This window comes from Nesoenas mayeri (genome assembly GCF_963082525.1).
Source record: "Nesoenas mayeri genome assembly, chromosome: 24".
Taxonomy (NCBI): Eukaryota; Metazoa; Chordata; class Aves; order Columbiformes; family Columbidae; genus Nesoenas; species Nesoenas mayeri.
The window spans coordinates 5,915,025-5,932,515 of NC_137546.1; the positions used below are offsets into that span (position 1 = coordinate 5,915,025).

Genomic DNA, 17,491 nt, shown 5'->3' on the forward strand with positions numbered 1-17,491 from the left:
GCACCTCTACATCAGCACCGAACTGCTCTGCACGTGGGGAAACAGAGGCCACAATCACTGCCTGGACACGTGGAATAACCAAAATTCAGCTCCAAAATGCCCTCCATCTCCCCTCCAAACTCTTCCTCTCTTGAGCATTAAGCTTCTGTCCACCAGACGCAGGCAAACCCAAGTGACAGCCTGTGCCCAGTGCTCAGGGACAGGCAGATGTGCTGGCACCGAGACATGTTCTGCTGAGTGAGGAACAGGAACACGAGCCCAGGGGATGCAGCAAGAACTGAAACAGCTGCTTATGTCAAACCTCTGGGGACAAAGGCGATTCTTCCCCTGACTTATTGCTTGGCTTCTCATGCTGTCCCCAACTTACCTGGGATGCTGGGGATTTGGCATAAGCAAGTCCCCAAAAATACTCCCTTTCATGCTTACAGCATGAGTGTGAATGCCACGGTGAGCCTAAAACAGCGCTGGGCTTCAAAGTGCTTTGCTAAAACGATGCAAACGCCCATCCCGGGTGTTCCTTCTCGGCATCTTTAGTATCTGCGGTTTCTATCTTGCACATAAAATGCAACAAGTGGACCCCTGTCTCGGACTCATCTATTCCAGAATCCCTGGGTCAAGCTTTGTTCAAACCAACACCAAAGAAGGAATAGGGAAAACATATTTTGGATGAGAAACAGCAGCAGCAGAGCTGCTCCTTTATGACAGAGGCAAAGGGTGAGTGTGACACTGAAGAGGAAAAACCAGCACCTTTGGGACCACCGGCTGCCTTCCCCTCAGACTGCAGACATGGAGAGAAGACTCTGGAAACTATTCCCCGCCACCTCCAGCACATTGGGGCTCTGGACTGCAAAATAAGCACCTAAGGAATGTCCTCTGCAGCCCTGTGAACCTCCTCTGAACTGGAAACCACGTTTAGATATTGGGAGATTTCTCCAGTTCTTGCAAAAACACACACCCTAGAATGGGAACGCAGCTTGGGGTGATGGGCAGGGAAAGTCCTTCTCTCCTGGTGTGAGGCCAAGGGGATGTCCACAGCTTATAGAATCATCGGATCACAGATGGTTTGGGTTGAAGGGACCTTCCCAGCTCATCCAGCCCATGAGCAGGGACATCTTCACCAGCTCAGGTTGCTCAGAGCCCCGTCCAGCCTGGCCTGGGATGTCTCCAGGGATGGTTCATCCACCACCTCTCTGGCCAACCTAAGCCAGGCTCTCACCACCCTCAGGGCCAACAATTTCTTCCTCACATCTAGCCTAAATCCCAGCTTAAATCCCAGCACCTCCCAAGGCAAGACAACAGAGACTCACAGCCTAACTGCTGCGTTTCTCGCTTTGGTTTCTTCTAGCCCATCATTTTCTACCTCGTTCTGTGTCTCGTCTGGTCCAGCAGCTCAGGGGAAGCGAATGTGTGAACCACCTCCGAAACAAACCACTGACCTTCGCTGGACGGAGCGATGGCGCTGTCATCCCATTCCAGGTTGGTGGAGGTGACCGAGTTGAAGGAGTTGAGGGAGAGGCTGTCCGAGCCGTGCACGGAGCTGGGCAGGCGCTCCTCAAAGTCGAGCAGGTACTGAGGTTTGTAGTAATCGGGCATGTACGGGGCCAGATCCAGGTAAGGAGCGTCCTGCAGAGAGGAGAGCGTGGGCTGAGTCAGGCTCTGAGTCAGCACACAGTTATTAGCAGAGTCAAAATGACAGGGCTGTCCTTGAACGTCCTCCGACTGCTCGTTTCTGCCGCCTTTCAGAGGAAACCCCGCAGCTCCACTGTGACACCGAGGGTTCGCCAGCCGTTTTGTGTTTACCTGGAGGGATGCCAGCATTTCAGAGGTTCACTTCTTTATCCCCATCAATCTGCTTCGCTCCTCCTCTGAACCGTGCAGAGGAATAACGGAGCAAAAGGAATAAAGCCTGTCACTGCATCTCCAAAGATCCCAGCCTGGAGATTTTCCTTGTTCATGTTTCTAGCTGAAGGTCAATGAGAATGGCTGGACTCGATGATCTTGAGGGTCTTTTCCAATCAAAATGATTCCGCACTTCCAAGAAAGTAAACCCTGGACCTCTGACACCCAGGACTCCACATACTCGCTCTCCCAGAGCCAAGGGAAGCAGATAACACACTCACCAGATCCAAGTCAAAGCGGATGAACTCCAGCCCGGACACCAGCGTTAAGAACAAGGTCAGATGATCGTGACTGCAAACCAGGGCGTTCCTGCAGCACGGATAAAACAGGAGAGCTTTAGAGATGTGGGAAAGAGGAGAAATAGCTACAAACACCCTTCTGCTTTCGTGGCAGCATGTCTCTGAGCTGCTAACACATGGCTGCAGAGCTGTGAGCCTGCTGCTTGCCTCCCAAGAGCAATGGCAGAGGTTATGGGCAGACACGTGTGGCATCTACAGTGTGCTGTCCCCAAATGAGCTACAGCCAAATTTCCAGGTGTCCAGCAGAGCAGGGACACTGGAGAAGAGCTACAGCAGCTTCTTGGAAAACACTGAAGAATATAAAGGGTAGATCTGGGAGTCAAGCAGGAAAGATGCTCTTACATAAGACAGTGCATGCACATCTGGGACCTTGAAATTAATCATGCAAAATCCGCAAGGAAAGGTCAGACCCTGATCAACTGCTTGTTGCACACTGGAAAATTAGGGCTGGCTTCTGCCAAAAAGGGGTGGCAATGAGAACCCGAATGAGAACGGGCTGGGATGCTCACTTGACATAGTACTTGTGCAGCAGGCTGAGGTTCTCCTGGAACAGCCTCAAGTAGCTCTCCAAGGAGTTTTCATTGAGGGCTAAGTACAGCCATGCCCGGCCTGAAAAGGAAGCAGCACAGAGATTTATCTTGTGGGGAAACGCCTGAGAAGCGAAACAAGCCTGGAAATAATCACAAATCAGTCAAGACATGTTAAATCATTCATTCGCATTCGTGTCATTTCAGGGGAGCAACCAAGCGTTGGGGAAATCCGTGAGGAAAAACGAAGGGTCAGATTCATGATTCGGAGTGGGAATAAGAGACGGCGTGTAGCTTGTTGAGAAGCAGACGCACAATTGTCTCCCCAGCACAATGAGAACCCAGAACCCTGCTGGCATTTCCAGTGGGGATCAGGAGATGGGAGAGATGGAGGGAGAATCGCCCTGAATCAGCGCAGGTGCCATTGGAGACATCACACAAACGCTGGTGCTGCACTCGGCTCCGCTCTCACCGTACGGGGCTTGGGCGCTGAAGGGTGTTTGGATAATCTCTGGGCACCGTCCTGCACCAAAAAGCGGCCTCTGTGGTCCCAAAAATCCGCTACAGGCTCGCGGCAGCATGGGGCAAACAACAGCTATAGCCATCACACGGTTACACCGGGACTCCACCTCCTCGGCCTCACAAACATCTGTCAGCTCACGGTAAATGTAGTGAACTTGGTGTGTTTTGATTTAGGGACATTGTAAAAGCGTCATTGTAACCACTGCAGTGAAAGCATACATCTGTGAAAACTGTGTTTTAAGAAGTTCGCTTCAAAAAGCATTCACTCCTTGATTGGGGCGGGAGCAAACTAAAAGAACCAATAATATATTTGTATGGATTTTGAGTGTGTTTTTCGACACACAAACCTATGCAAACAGCACTTGCATTCCCTTGCGCCCCTTGAAAAAGTGTTAAATAATAGTGCATCGGTTTTGCTGCGTAACTCCTGGTGGTAAGACTTCCTGAGAGCCTGTAAAACTTCTGTAACCACATATACAGGAGAAAAATAACCAATCTTCAAACAATTTGGAAGGAAACAAAATATTAGAGTGCATGAAATTATTTCTACCCTTTGGAACAAAAGTATAACAGATTCGTACAACTACAAGTATAATGGTCATTATTGCTTTGTAACAGCCTGATGGCTTTTAAAAGATCGCAAAGAATTGTGCCTAAAGATTTTATAAAAGCTTTTCTACCTCTTGCAAAGCTGCTTTCCCTCCCTGCTTGTATATTTTATGCATTGCAGTTCTGTGTCAGCGCTAACACATGGGAATTGTTTCAGGCTTCAGTATTCTAGCTTGAAATAGTATAGGAGAATACTTGGTTAATATTGCAATCCTGTATTATTTGTTAGTTATTAAGTATTCTTTCTATATTTGTTGTATTTCCAAGTATTTTCTCCTGACTGCTGTAAGAATATGGTCTTCAAACGTTGAATGAACAGATGAAATGTTTCACGCAGATGAGGTTCTTATGGACATGGTTTAGAGGTAGACTTGGCAGCCTTGGGTTAATGGTTGGACTTGGTCTTAAAGGTCTTTTCCAGCCAAAACGATTCTCGCTGGCTCTCGGTCTGTCTGCAGCTCCAGCCCCGAACACGCCACCAGCACAACCTGCCGGATGTCCCCAAACTGGGGTTTGTCCCCAAACTGGGGTTTGTCCTCAGCTCCGGGGCAGGTCTGCAGATACTCACTGCGTCCCAGGTTGGTGGCCACGTGCTGAAGCACTTCGATCTGTTTGATGGCTTCCCGGCGGGTGAAGTGAACGACCAGCACCCAGTAGCCCGAGGAGAGGTCCTGCAGGCTGGAAGAAAGAAAAATCAGACAAAGGTTAAGCAAGGGCTTTGTTATTTCCATCCCAGTTACTGCTGTGTCCTGCACTTGGGTCACTACAACCCCATGAATGCTACAGGTTCAGGGAAGAGCGGCTATAAAGTGCTGGGTGAAAAAGGACCTGAGGATGTTGGTGACAGGGGATGAACATGAGCCAGTGTGTGCCACCACCATCCTGACTGGTACCAGCACTGGTGTGGCCAGCAGGTCCAGGGCAGCGACCGTCCCTGTGCTGGGCACAGTGAGGCCAAACCGTGAATCCTGGGGCAGTTTTGGGCCCCTCACCTCAGGGCTCAAAATGGCGGCACCAAGATCACCTCACAACACAAAAAAATGGCGGCCAGAGGGGTGGCGGGATCACCTCACGCCAAGAAAGGCCTTGAGGTGCTGGAGTGAGTGGAGAGAAGGGAACGGAGCTGGTGAGGGGCTGGAGCACAATGTGATGGAGCGGCTGAGGGACCTGGGGGGTTCAGCTGGAGAACAGGAGCTGAGGGGAGACCTTCTGATCTCTGAACTGCCTGAAAGGAGCTTGGAGCCAGGGGGGTCGGGCTCTGCTCCCCAGGAACAAGCGCCAGGAGCAGAGGAAACGGCCTCAAGTTGCGCCAGGGGAGGTTGAGGTTGGATGTGGGAACAATTTCTTCCCCAAAGGGCTGTGGGGCATTGGAACAGGCTGCCCAGGGCAGTGCTGGAGTCACCAGCCCTGGAGGGCTGGACAGACGGACATGAGGTTCTCAGGACATGGGGCAGGGACAGGGGTGGGTTGTGGTTGGACTCGATCATCTTGAGGGTTTTTCCAACAAAAATAACTCTGACTCTAGATGGCTTCCCCACGCTGAGGCTCCACGCACGGTGACAAACACCCAGAGTGCCAAGCTCCACACTCACCCGTAGAGCAGAGCGTGGTCCAGATGTTCGCAGAGCCGCTGCAGGACCTTGTCATGGTTTCTGATGGCTGGCGTCTCATCCTCACAGGCAGCAAAGTAACTCTGCAGCTGCAAAAAGAAGAGACAGGATGGCTGAAACACCCTTCTACAGCCACCGAGGACACGGATGGGGATGCCAATATGCTCACAACCAGCATTAAATAGCTTTTTTTAATCTCTCAGCTTGCTAAACCTCAATGCAGGTTACTTACAGGGTGTAGCAACTGGTTCTAAGGGCACCCCAAAGGCAGTAACTCACAGGGAGAACCTCACCCATAAAGATTCGTGCACTTTTCAGAGACGTGGCCACAGCTGCGCAACCAACTTCCCTGTTCACTGAGCAAACAGCTCTGCAGCCTTTTATGGTGGGGTTTTGGTGGTTTTTGCTGCCATCGCAAAGCTGTTCAGAGCAGAAATAAATCAGAGATCTGGGTTCTGCTGGAGCCTCCTGGTCACAGGTCCCTGGGGAGCCCTGGTTGGGGACAGATGTCGCTTCCAGGTGTAAAAGATGCTCCAGGCCCAGGAGCATCGTTCTTGCAGGACACGCGCTCTGTGCTAAATCTGTGCGGGATATCAGCAAAATTTCAGGATGCCGGGAAGAGACAGAGGTTTTATTACGACAGATGGCTTGAGGTACCGACGCTCGAGCTTTCAAACCCAGGCGGGTACAGATCTCCAGACGAACAGCAGCGGGCACACGGAGAATGCACAGGGCAGCGCAGATAAGGACGGAGGGACGTGCATATGGGACAAAGGCAGCTCAATTAATCCCGAGTCCTTTGCTGGGGCAATGTTACATCACTACGTCGCATCACATAGTTGTCGCTTTTTAAAAAACAAACAAATCAGGACAGTTCAACCCATCCTCGTTAACCCATTCGCAGCTACAGTGGAGTCTCTGAAGCCAGTGCCGGCCCCGGCCTCTGCTGACAACAGCCAAAATTGCTTTTCCGCTTCTGCGAAACCTGCTGGAACTCCTAGAAATCCCCTTCCACCCAAATCCCACATCCCTTCCCCACTGACCTCCTCCTGCCCCTGAGCTTACGGATCTATTTAGGTCCCCGTCTCGCGCATTCCTGGCGCTCGGGCAGGGGGATTACTCGCCCGGGACGTAATCTCCGCTCCAGACGCCGCGTTTATTCGCTCCGTTGGGCAGAGCAAGCACGGTTCAGCCAAGCCACGGCAACACCTCACCTGTATGTATGTTATTTCGGTGACCTGGTCTTTGCCAAACCTCACCAGTTAAACGGTAGATTTAAACACCAAACACTTGACGGGATTGTGCTTGTCGAGTCTGACTTGTCCCCCAAAACTGGTTTATCCTCCTGAGTTATTACTAGAGCCGGAGAAGCTCCTTTATAAATTAATCCGGTCTCAAAGGGGACAGAGAACACCTCACGGCCCCTGGGGAACAACCCTCTTAAAAATATGAATATATCCAGCTCCAAAACCCTCCTGGTTTGGAGAATTTGAGTCTCTCCAGAGCTCTTGGGTAAGACGGGCGAGCCAGGCGTGTTCCTGCATGGAGCAGCTCCCGGCCCTACGTGGGAAAGAGCTGCTGAGCCCAAGGAATCGCCGCCAAACTCCCTCGTCCGATGGCACAGCCTGTCCCTGTTCCATCTCGTCGAGCCGGTAAATCCCCTGGGGAGGGAAACACGCAATAACGTTTCGTTTGCAGAGGCACCCGTGGGTGCTCCGGCCACGCACAAACTCTTTCACAACCCCCAGGTGAGACCCGAAGCGTTTCAGCTCAGCTGCTCTTATCCATTTTTGGGAGGAGAATGCCCTAAAATCCCACGATTCAAGAGCTATTTCAGGAGGTACCTGCTGCCAGTGTTTTAAGCTGCAGGAAGGACACTAGAAGCAGAAATACTAATTTAGAGCTGTATCCGTCAGGCGATGGATGGGTGGACCATGGGAATGCTCGCTAAAATACATCTTGGAGGGAACTCGGAGTCTTTGTCACCGACCAGAGAAATTCCGCATGACAGGGACATTCTGGGCAGCAAGAGATGAGCAAATAGAAGCATTTCCTCTTTTTTCCTTCCCTTCCTCCTCCGAAAATAACTTAGACCTTTGCTACAGTCCTTCTCACAGCCAGTTCACAGCTCTCAACCCTACAGGGATTGACAGCCCATCAGCAGAGGATGCAAACACCGGTTGTCTCATCTCAACACCTCCGAACATCGAGGAGCACCAGGGAATTTCTGAAAAAGAGTTTTCCTTTCTCTAGAAAAGCCAAATATCCTCCCACAAAAGTTTTGGAGGGCTTGTTCTGCGTTATATTAAAGTTCGGTGTTACTTTCAGCTGCTCTGCAAGGCGCACGCGGCCTCCTGCTCCACCAAACCAGCCACCCAGCATCGCACCCTCCTCCTGGGGAGGGAGAACCCAGCCCCACAGCGCTGTGCCCAGCAAACCCACCCCAAAAAGCTCCACTCTGCCCCTGTGCGAGCGCAGGAGCCGGAGGACGAGCTGGTGTGACTGTGCTCTGCTCAGGGTCACGCGGTGACACCAGCCCCGGGCACGTGGGACCCTGCGGGCGAGAAACGCGCGCTCAGCAGTTTCGGATTTGGAGAGAATCACAGAGTCATTTTGGTTGGAAAAGTCCCTCAAGATCAAGAGTCCAACCATTCCCCACCCCTGTCTCTGCCCCATGTCCTGAGAACCTCATGTCCGTCTGTCCAGCCCTCCAGGGATGGTGACTCCAGCACTGCCCTGGGCAGCCTGTTCCAGTGCCCCACAGCCCTTTGGGGAAGAAATTGTTCCCAATTTCCAATCTCATGGCACTTGGGAACTGTCGGTCGTGGGGAAGCGCACCAAGGGTTCGTTCCACCCGCAGGCACAAAGATGCGCTGCCACGTTGCCCAGATGGTTCTGCACCAAGGGACGGAGCAACTTCCAGCATCTCTCCTAAATAAACACAGCCAACGGCTCACAGCCCTGAGCAAACAACATGCACGGCCCCAAAAGGAGATTGGGAAGGTGAATCCCACCAAGCTACTACGTGCCCAGGGATAAAACAAGACAGAACAAGCTTCAGGATCCCCAGGGTGGAGTTATCCCCAAAGTCAGGGTGGCTGAGACTTGCAAAGCTGACAGGGAGGCATTTTGGGCTTGGGAAGAAGGGTGAAGACACACATGGAGCAAAAATACAATGCAACAGCTTTCCTGGTCACGGAACAAAACCCAGTTGCATCATTTCCCACAGGTCCCCATCCCTGCTCCAAGATCCACGGTGCTGGAAACCTGTTGGAATTACAACCGCGAGCATCTTAGGGCAGAGGCACAGACCACAGATGACCCGCGATCATACAGCACATGCGGGAGCGATGTGGCACGGCCCTGCAAAAAATGCCATTTAAATGGAGCGTTTGCTTCTGTAAATAGCTATAAAACACAAAGGAATAATTTGCAAGTGACCTCTCCCTCATCACAGCGCGGCCGGACCTGTTTGGTGACCAAACTTTATGAAGCATCCACTAAGCATCCCTGCCATACCTGGGCAGCGAGACGGGGGAAAGAAATCAGGGAAGAGGCAAGAAATAAGGTTAAAAAGCATCAACCAAAAGCAATATCGGCCATCTCTGGGCTTTCTGGAGAGATGACCGGCTCCTTGTGGCTCCAAAAGCAGATGGAAGGGCTGGCGCTGGCTGGGATGGGGACACGTGTGGGGCAGGACGAATGGCTCCAGCCCTGACCCGGCTTATTTATAGACATTCCTGTGGCCAAAATAAGAGCTGTCGGCATGCGGGAGGCATCCCCGCCATGCCCTGAGACCGCTCCGCAGCCAAACCGGGTCCCAGCAGCGGCGTCGGACAAAACCCTCCTCAGCAAACAGGTTCCCAAAGCCCAAACACTCCAGACCGGCGAATTAAACCCGTTTGAGAAGAAAGCGGAGAGAGCAGAAGGACGTTTGTCCCAAGGTTCGCACGGGGCGGAACACGGGGTTTGCGCTCCGAACAATCGCGTCTTGTCCTCATTAAGGAGAAAGTGGATTTAAATGCTGTTTATCAATCACAAGTTGATTTTTTTGCGGTGATACACCACACCCTGCACTGGCAAAGGAAAGGGTAATTCCTTGCACAATTTCATAGCCTACTAATTGCACTGGTTCTCAATGAGTACAAAGCTCTCCAGGTCTATTTGCAAAGCTCCTGTGCTACAAGAGATGCCAAAAATCAAGCAGGGAGGCACGCTGTAAAGTCCCTTCTCCAAATCTAATCATTTTTTAGTTGAAATCTCTCCGGTATTTCCACCACTTGATTGAAATACAGCATCCAGACCTGTCCGCACCCCTCACGGTTGCCCACAATGGAGTCTTGACTCTGTAAATCTGTCTCGCAGATGTTCCACCAGCAGTTTTCCAACAGCAAGTGCATTTCCCTCCTTCTCTTGGTATTTCCCTGGCAGGACAAACACGGTGAAAGAAAAGCAAACAGCCCGGTCGGGCACCCCTTGTGTTCTGGCTCCCGAACCTGCACGGGAAAGGCGAGAGGGGTTCGGAACCCGCTGTCCCTGTTAGGGCAAATGGGAACGCAAAATCAAAGCCATACAGACAGCCAAACCAAACAGAAACTGCAAACCCCTTTTTCTGCCCCAGTTCCCATCCTCTCACCATCTCCCCCAGCAGCTGGAGAGACCCACAGGTTTGTAATTACCCTTTCCAAGCCATCAAGTAGGTGTTTTTCTTCGAGGGCGGTATTTTGTGAGCCATCCAGGCCGGCAACTGGAGACGCAAACCCTTTGCCAGCCTCAAAACTCTTCCCAGCACCTGCTTTTCCACCACGACTGGATGAGGATGGTGGCTTGTACAGTCAGAATAACCCTCTGCTGCAAGAGCAAACCCACACTGTTTCCTGTGAACGCAGCAACGTGATTTTCAGACTGCCGATGGAGAAGCCAGGTCTGGGTCTTGGCGCTCGGTTTGGGGCTGCACCCGGAGCTGAGCACCCTCGGGAGCAAACCCGGAGCTCCAGGGAGCACCAAAACCAGGCAGCGGGTGACCCAGCGTGTCCCAGGCAAGCGATGGCAGCTCAGCCCCGAGGGAAGAGGCGGCGGGAAGGGAAAGGATGGACACACAAGAACCGCCACCCCACACCTGCTCACGAGAGCGCAGACACTCGGCGGTGAATGGAAGAGGAGGCTGAATTTCACGGCAGGGCTGTTATTCCCACTTGTATAACACAAAGCCCTAAAGTTCGGCTCTGCCAGGATAATTTGTAGGTCGCACACGCGATCTGACCCAGTGTTTCTTACAACAAGCTTCCAAACCAGCACCGGCCTCAGCGCCCAGCTGATTTGTACACCCCACCTGGGGCTTGTAGCTCTCCCGACAAAACACATCGACACTCAGCACGTTGAAGGCACCACAAGTGACGACAGAGCAGCCTGCAGAGAAACAAAGCGTGTTCGTGACCTGCAGAGACAGGAGCCTGACGCAAGCGAAGCTGAAACCCGCAGCAAAGATGCTCCGTGGCTGGAAACGCAGAGCTTGGAGGAACTCGCAACGCGGCGCCCGCGAGGCTGTCACCTCCTGGGACACGTACGCTCGTCAGCTCCCACATCGCCGAGGCTTTTCAAGCACTTTCCTTCGTGATTTCTGAGCGGCAAACCTCGCGGCGGGCTGGGCCGTCCCGTTCCTGTGGCACGGCGAGCAGAGCACGCAGAGCAGGGGATGAGTTCGGAGCTGGGTGCTGTGGAATGGGAGCCAGGCGCCCAACAAAGGAAAGGGCACACATTCGGCACAACCGAAAACCAGGCTTCACAGGAAGGAAAAAACCAAATCCGGTTGGTAAACACACCTGTGGCAGAATGCAAACCCCCTTCTCTCCTCCATCATGGAAGGAGCAGACACATCTCCCTCTGTCTCCGCTGCTTGGGGCCAACAGCTTCCTTTGTTCGGCCCCAGAGCCCCCGGCCAGGGCTGACAGGAGAAGGGAGCGCCGAGGCGCCATTGCAAGTGTATCTACTTTCCATGCGCGTTTGCACGTGTACTTTCCATGCTGAATACAAGCACGTTGTAAAATTAACCCTCGCAGGATTGCGAGTGTATCTACTTTCCATGCACATTTGCACGTGTATTTATACTTTCCGTGCTCAACACAAGCACGTGTACAAATTAATCCTCGCAGAATTGTGGGTGCATTTTCTTCCCGTGCTTCCACATAAGCACATGTAATATTCCATGCACATTTGCATGTGTATTTCTCCTCGCAGGATTGCGAGTGTATTATAAATTTCCCCTCGCAGAATCACGAGTGTACACTTTCCATACTCAATACAAGCACATGTATCCCTTTACAATAACCCCACACCGTATCAGGCAGGTGTGGACTCTTCCCACACTCAGGGCCGGCGCCGGCATTGTTTTGGTGCAGCCACGTGCATGCACTCTGTGGATCTCCTGTTGCTGCCCCTTAATAACTTTCCTCAACTGATATCCGAACCTGTATTCGAGTCACTTTTGGAGCGCTAAAACCCTGCTTCTCACCCGTTTAATCAAAGTTGCTTTGGACCTTGTTGTCCCTAAACTAACCTCGGGGTGCACCCGTGACAACACCAAAACAAGCGAGCGCAGGACCCTGGTGCCCTGCGAGTCCTGGCGCCGCGCCGCTCGCCCCGAGAGCTGCTGTTCACACACCGGCTTCAAATCTCTCACCATCAACCGCAGTTATTTCAGTTTCGCCTCTCAGAGCAGGATTTCAGAGGCGGGGAAAGCTCAAAACGCTCCGTGGCCGCAGAGGCTGCGCAATGGGAGGCTCGGGGTGCCGCTCCGGCGCTCTGCGCAAAACCCACCGCGGCGACTCGTCCTCCGAAACCAACCTCTCTCCCAGTAAAACGTTTTGCCTTAGTGGTAGGAGAACAAATGAGATGTTTTTTCTCCCAAAAAGGGTATCACAGCCAGACCCAGAGCTGCTGTTGAGAAACGCCCCCTCTGTTTTCAGACAACATGGGTTTAGGTACCCACAGAACCCAACCCCTTTGCAACTGCACACAACGAACCTTGTTTGGTCGCCAGACCTGCGTCAGGACGCAGCATTAGCAATTTCTAAAGAGATAAACCTCAAAATACTCGAGCAACCTAAAATATACAGTGCTGTGCTCTCAGCGGAACCACTAATGGCTTTGTTTGCTCGCCAGGCAGAGGCAAAGCCCTTAGAGGAGCATCGAAATACACATCTCCACCATCACCACCTCTTGCAATGCAGAGCTTGGGGAGCCTGGGGGCTGCCAAGGCATTTCATTGGTATAATGCTGAAAATCTGATCCGGAACCAGACAGAAAAGGCATTAATTCACCAAGGGGGAAGTGTAAAGCTTCCCAAAGTCATGCCTAAAGGGAGCAGAGCCAGAGCTTTTGGCAAGAACTCCCGCAACATGGGCAAAAAGCAGCGCTGCACTCGCTTGACATGCACCAAGGATCCGCTGCGCTAGAGTTCCTGGGAACCGAGAAAAGCCTCAAAATCCTGGATTCTGATCTCTCTTCTGATTTAAGTTCAGCTTCTGGAATTGCCCGCAACAAGCATCGCTTAAGAACTTTGCATTTTTGCCGCCTAATCACAAGCAGGATAACAATAAATCTCTCCTTAACCCACCGCCACGGCAGGAGGGCACAGAAACCCAACGAGGAAATACAAAACATGGGTGCTAGCGGCTTCAGCACAGCCCAGATCACCCGTGAGAGCTCCCAGCTACCCGGACATGGCTGCCCAAGGCTGGATATGAAGCTGCTGGCATTTCTAGCGTGCTTATTGCGGCACGAGCTCCAATCCCACTGCTGTACCATCTCCTGCAAGAAAACAAGCACTTGAGTGAACAAGGGTCTGCACACGCAGTGTAAGATGTGCACCTCCAGCCTTCTGCCTCAATAAAGCCCTAATTCTTAAAAATAATGAAGGGTTAGGCATCGTAATTTGTGCTGGAGCACAGTCCTCTTAGCAAAAAAGAGTAAGGGAGCACTGGGTGGGAAAGAAATAGCCATGAGACAGAAGTACCGAGCTCCGCGGCATCACAGTGTCCATGTAATCAGAGCAGAAAGCACTGCCCTCTGAATTAATCCGTATCTCCCAGAGATGACAATCTGTAGATAGGAAATCAACACCACGCTCACAATTCCCTCGGGTTTGGGCTGGAATTGCAGCCAGGAGCCAACCTGCCGGTGCTGAGCTCTCCCAACCTCTCCTGAAGCCACCGAGAGCAGAAGCCTCTTGACATCTCTCCAGCTGGAGCGACCCATTTGGTCTAAATTAGATGCTTTGCCTCTCTCGTTGCAGCCGAGGCCTGATCGCCCACCTAACGCTCGTCTCCAAGACATGGGTGAAATTACACAAATGGTTTAAATTGGGCACTTGGCTATCACGGAGAGAAAGCCACAGCTTTGTAATTACCCACCACAAGCAGGTCCGTGTCCCTTCCTCTTTCACTGTGCTCTATTTCTCATGTATTTCTAGGAAATAAGAGGGAAACAGCCCTGTTCACTCAGGCTTGAGGGATTCGCTTGGAATCAAAGCACTTCTTTTGCTGTCCATTTGTATAGAACTTACTCACTGCTTGTGCTCTCACCTCCCAAGCCCAAAATCCAGAAGAGCCCCAGAGAAACTGAAGCCACAAGCAGGTCAAGTCACAGCCATGGGTCTCCGTGGCACAAATCCTGCCCTGGGCTCACTGCTGTTTGTCACCTTCCCCATCCCTGAGCCACTGGTTACAAACAAGGCATTTTTTCTGCTGTTGCTCAAAGCCTGACATTGTAACCTTCAGCTTTGGGTTGTCCCAGTTCACCCAGTCTCAAGGTGCGGTTTAGTCCTGGCTCGCCTTCTAAAACATTTGACTTGCAGCCCGTGGACTGCTGAGAGTCCACAAACTCCTCCTTGGGTCGGAGGCCGAGAAAACAAAACCTATTATCACCAAAACGCGTCGCGGAGAGGTGTGCACATCACCAACACACCCGAACCTGCAGCGACAGCAGAAGCGAGGAGCGAGCAGCCCACGCGGCCGCCAAGCTTCTGAGATCAGAGGCGAGATACCTGGAAAACTGCTCCACGGCCCGTAACGCAACCCCAGGAGTTACTCAAGACGGACCCACACGAAGGGAGAGGAGGATGAACGAGAGGGTTTCCCAGTACGGGAAGGGTGTATCTGCTCCCCATAACTACTACTTTACTCTCCCGCTAACACAGAGTAAAAAATAAATATCAGGGACTCGAGGGCTGAAGTCAGACAAGGAAACATTGGGAAAAATGAGTGGTTCCATAGCTGAAAGAGAACTGCATCCCAGGGAAAGCAGAGGTGCACCAGTGCCCAACTTTCACCGTGTGGTTGAGTTCGGTTTCGCTGCCATGGTCTAAATAAGCCTGTCAGCATGAAGCAGGTTCTGACACTTCCCTGAGCTCCTCACTCCGAGCTGGATGGGAACACAGAGGAGGCAGCACTGAAATGTCCCCAAATCCTTCACCGTTGGGCCAAGACAGGAGTTGGGAAAGCCTGAAGTAGGTCTGTGCTGGCAAAGCTGTAGCTCATGAGTCCTGGTCAAGTATGATCATAATTAAAACAACCATCACGTTGATTTTATAGCACTTCCAACAGGGATCCCCAAGGATTTTCTGAACACAAATCATGTCCAATGAATCCTGCGTACATCCCGATGCACGTAGGGAAACTGAGGCAGCGGTGCTGCAGAGCATTGTAACAGAGCTTGATGCAGGCTGAGCATCCACCGCTTTCCAGCTACATGAAAGATTATCCTTAATTTTTAGAAGGCAGAAAGGTGAGAGACCAGACGACAGGGTCAGCCGCGGAGAAAAGAGCAAGGTTGGGAGAGGTTTGCACATCCATTCTACATCCCAGAGACACCGTCAGGCCAGCCATTCCTTAACACTGCCAGGAATTAACTCACGATTGTCTTCGTAAGACAATTTTTCACTGATGAATCTGTGTCAGGACACATTGTAGATCACAGGAAAACTCTTATTCCATAAGACAGTGGAAACGCAACAACTGGAGAAACGCCAGCGAGTCCAGAACACCGCCTTTCCCCCAAACTTGGGGTGAAAACCAACAAAAGTCCCTTCGCCTCCTCCAGCAGAGCCCGTGTTCTCCCACAGGCGGCTGGAGCTCAGTTGTGGACCAGGCAGGACACGTGGACCAACCCGAAACTTCCAGCATGTCCTCACAGGTCACTCTGTGACCACCCCAACCAGCCCCCAGTGTCCTGGTCCCCTTTGTGTCACCGTGCAGACGCTGCCCACCAAAAGAATGGGCTTTGAGAAACACTGTCACCGGCAGCCGATGCCGAGGAGACACCAGGAGCAAGGAGAAGGTGAGAGACGAGGGCTGACGGGACATCTCTTCAGAGCCCTCATTTTGAGGGCTCAGAGCAGGGCACAGCCAGCCCACAGCGTACCCAGGGGATCTCTGGAAAGGGGGATTCACGCTGGACTCATCCAGTTTCCCCCAGTGAACTGCCCTGGGAATAGAGACCCCCCAGGATCCCCCCAGTTCTGTCCACAGGAGAAAGAAACCCCTTGAAAACGGGGTTCCACCCAGGGGGAACCCCAGGATATCCCAACCAGCAGAGACAGAGGTTGCTGGGGGTGACCCTGGCTGTGTCCCTTTGGGAGGGTGGGCCAGGGGATCCCCAAACTCACTCAGAGGAACCCTTAAATGTGTCCCCTGCCAAGTGGGTGTCAGGATGTCCTTGACCCCACACTCCTGTCCCCCAGTTCCCCGGTAACTCTGGGGGGTTCCCAGCCCCCTGCCTCGGGAACTGTCCCTCAGCCCCACGTCTCTGGCGGTGGTGACTCCCTGGGGGTCCCCAGGACTGTCCCCCAGCCCCGCACCTCAGGCACAGACACCCCCAGGGGCAGCCCGGGGCAAGGGAGTCCCTGGGGCTGTCCCCAGACCCACAGACCTTGCGCAAGGGTCCCCAGGACTGTCCCCAACCCCACAGCCCGGGCATGGGGGTCCCAGGGCTGTTTACAGGCCCAAACCCCTGGACTAGGGATCTCCGGGCTGTCCCCAGCCCCACAGCCCTTGCGCGGGGGTCCCCCGGGCTGTCCCCAACCCCCGGCGCGGGGGGTCCCCAGCCGCACACCCAGTCAGAGCTGAGGGGGTGTCTCCAGGCCCCCCCAGCCCCACCCTGGGCCCTGGCCGCCCACCTTCTTGACGGAGAGGGAGATGTTCTCCAGGATGCGGTCCTTCACCTCCGCCGGCTCCATGGCGCCCGCCGCCGCCCGCCGCCGAGCCCGCCCGGCCGAGCCCGAGTGCCGGCCCGGCCGCCGGGCCCGCTCGCCGCCCCGCCGCCCCCCGCCGGCCGGCTCCGTCCTGCCGGCTGCCCCGGCCCGGCCCCGGCCCGGCCCGCCGGCTGCGGGGTGGCGGCCTCCGCCGCTCAGCGCGCCATGGCCCCGCCGGGGCCCCCCGCGGCGGGCGCGGAGGCGAACGGGGCCCCGCGGGGACGGAGGAGGAGGGAGCGGAGCGGGGCCGCACTCGTGACGGGCGCCGCGCTCCGCCAGGAACTGAGGTCAGGCGGGAGGGAGGGAGGGAGCGGCGCTGCCCGCCCCCGGCTGCCGGCACCGGGACCGCCCCGCCGGGCCGCCGCCTCCGCCCCAGGGCGCCCGCGGGGAATGGCGGGGGGTCCCTCAGCGGCCCGTGACGGGAGATAGATGGTGCTGGGGACAGAGATGTGAGGGGAGATAGATGGTGCTGGGGACAGAGATGTGAGGGGAGGTGGTGCTGGGGACAGTGATGTGAGGGGAGATAGATGGTGCTGGGGACAGTGATGTGAGGGGAGATAGATGGTGCTGGGGACAGTGAAGAGATGTGAGGGGAGATGGTGCTGGGGACAGTGATGTGAGGGGAGATGGTGCTGGGGACAGAGATGTGAGGGGAGATAGATGGTGCTGGGGACAGTAAAGAGATGTGAGGGGAGGTGGTGCTGGGGACAGTGAAGGGGTACAAGGGGAGATGGCATAAGTGACATAAGGGGAGATGGCATTTGGGACAGTAAAGGG

At 53.7% G+C, this 17,491-nt stretch overlaps 1 protein-coding gene across 1 annotated transcript in view; it reads right to left on the reverse strand.

Annotated features, from left to right (window-relative positions):
* PLEKHM2 (pleckstrin homology and RUN domain containing M2) overlaps nt 1-16,699 on the reverse strand; it is a gene marked incomplete at its 5' end in the record, with an annotated part of 28,133 nt that extends 11,434 nt beyond the window's left edge. Inside the window, 6 exons of the mRNA XM_080358671.1 lie at nt 1,437-1,623; nt 2,121-2,208; nt 2,708-2,807; nt 4,425-4,534; nt 5,449-5,555; nt 16,640-16,699. Of these exons, the coding sequence (XP_080214797.1) occupies nt 1,437-1,623; nt 2,121-2,208; nt 2,708-2,807; nt 4,425-4,534; nt 5,449-5,555; nt 16,640-16,699 (652 nt within the window). The remainder of the gene's footprint in view (nt 1-1,436; nt 1,624-2,120; nt 2,209-2,707; nt 2,808-4,424; nt 4,535-5,448; nt 5,556-16,639) is intronic.
* Nucleotides 16,700-17,491: the final 792 nt, after the last annotated feature.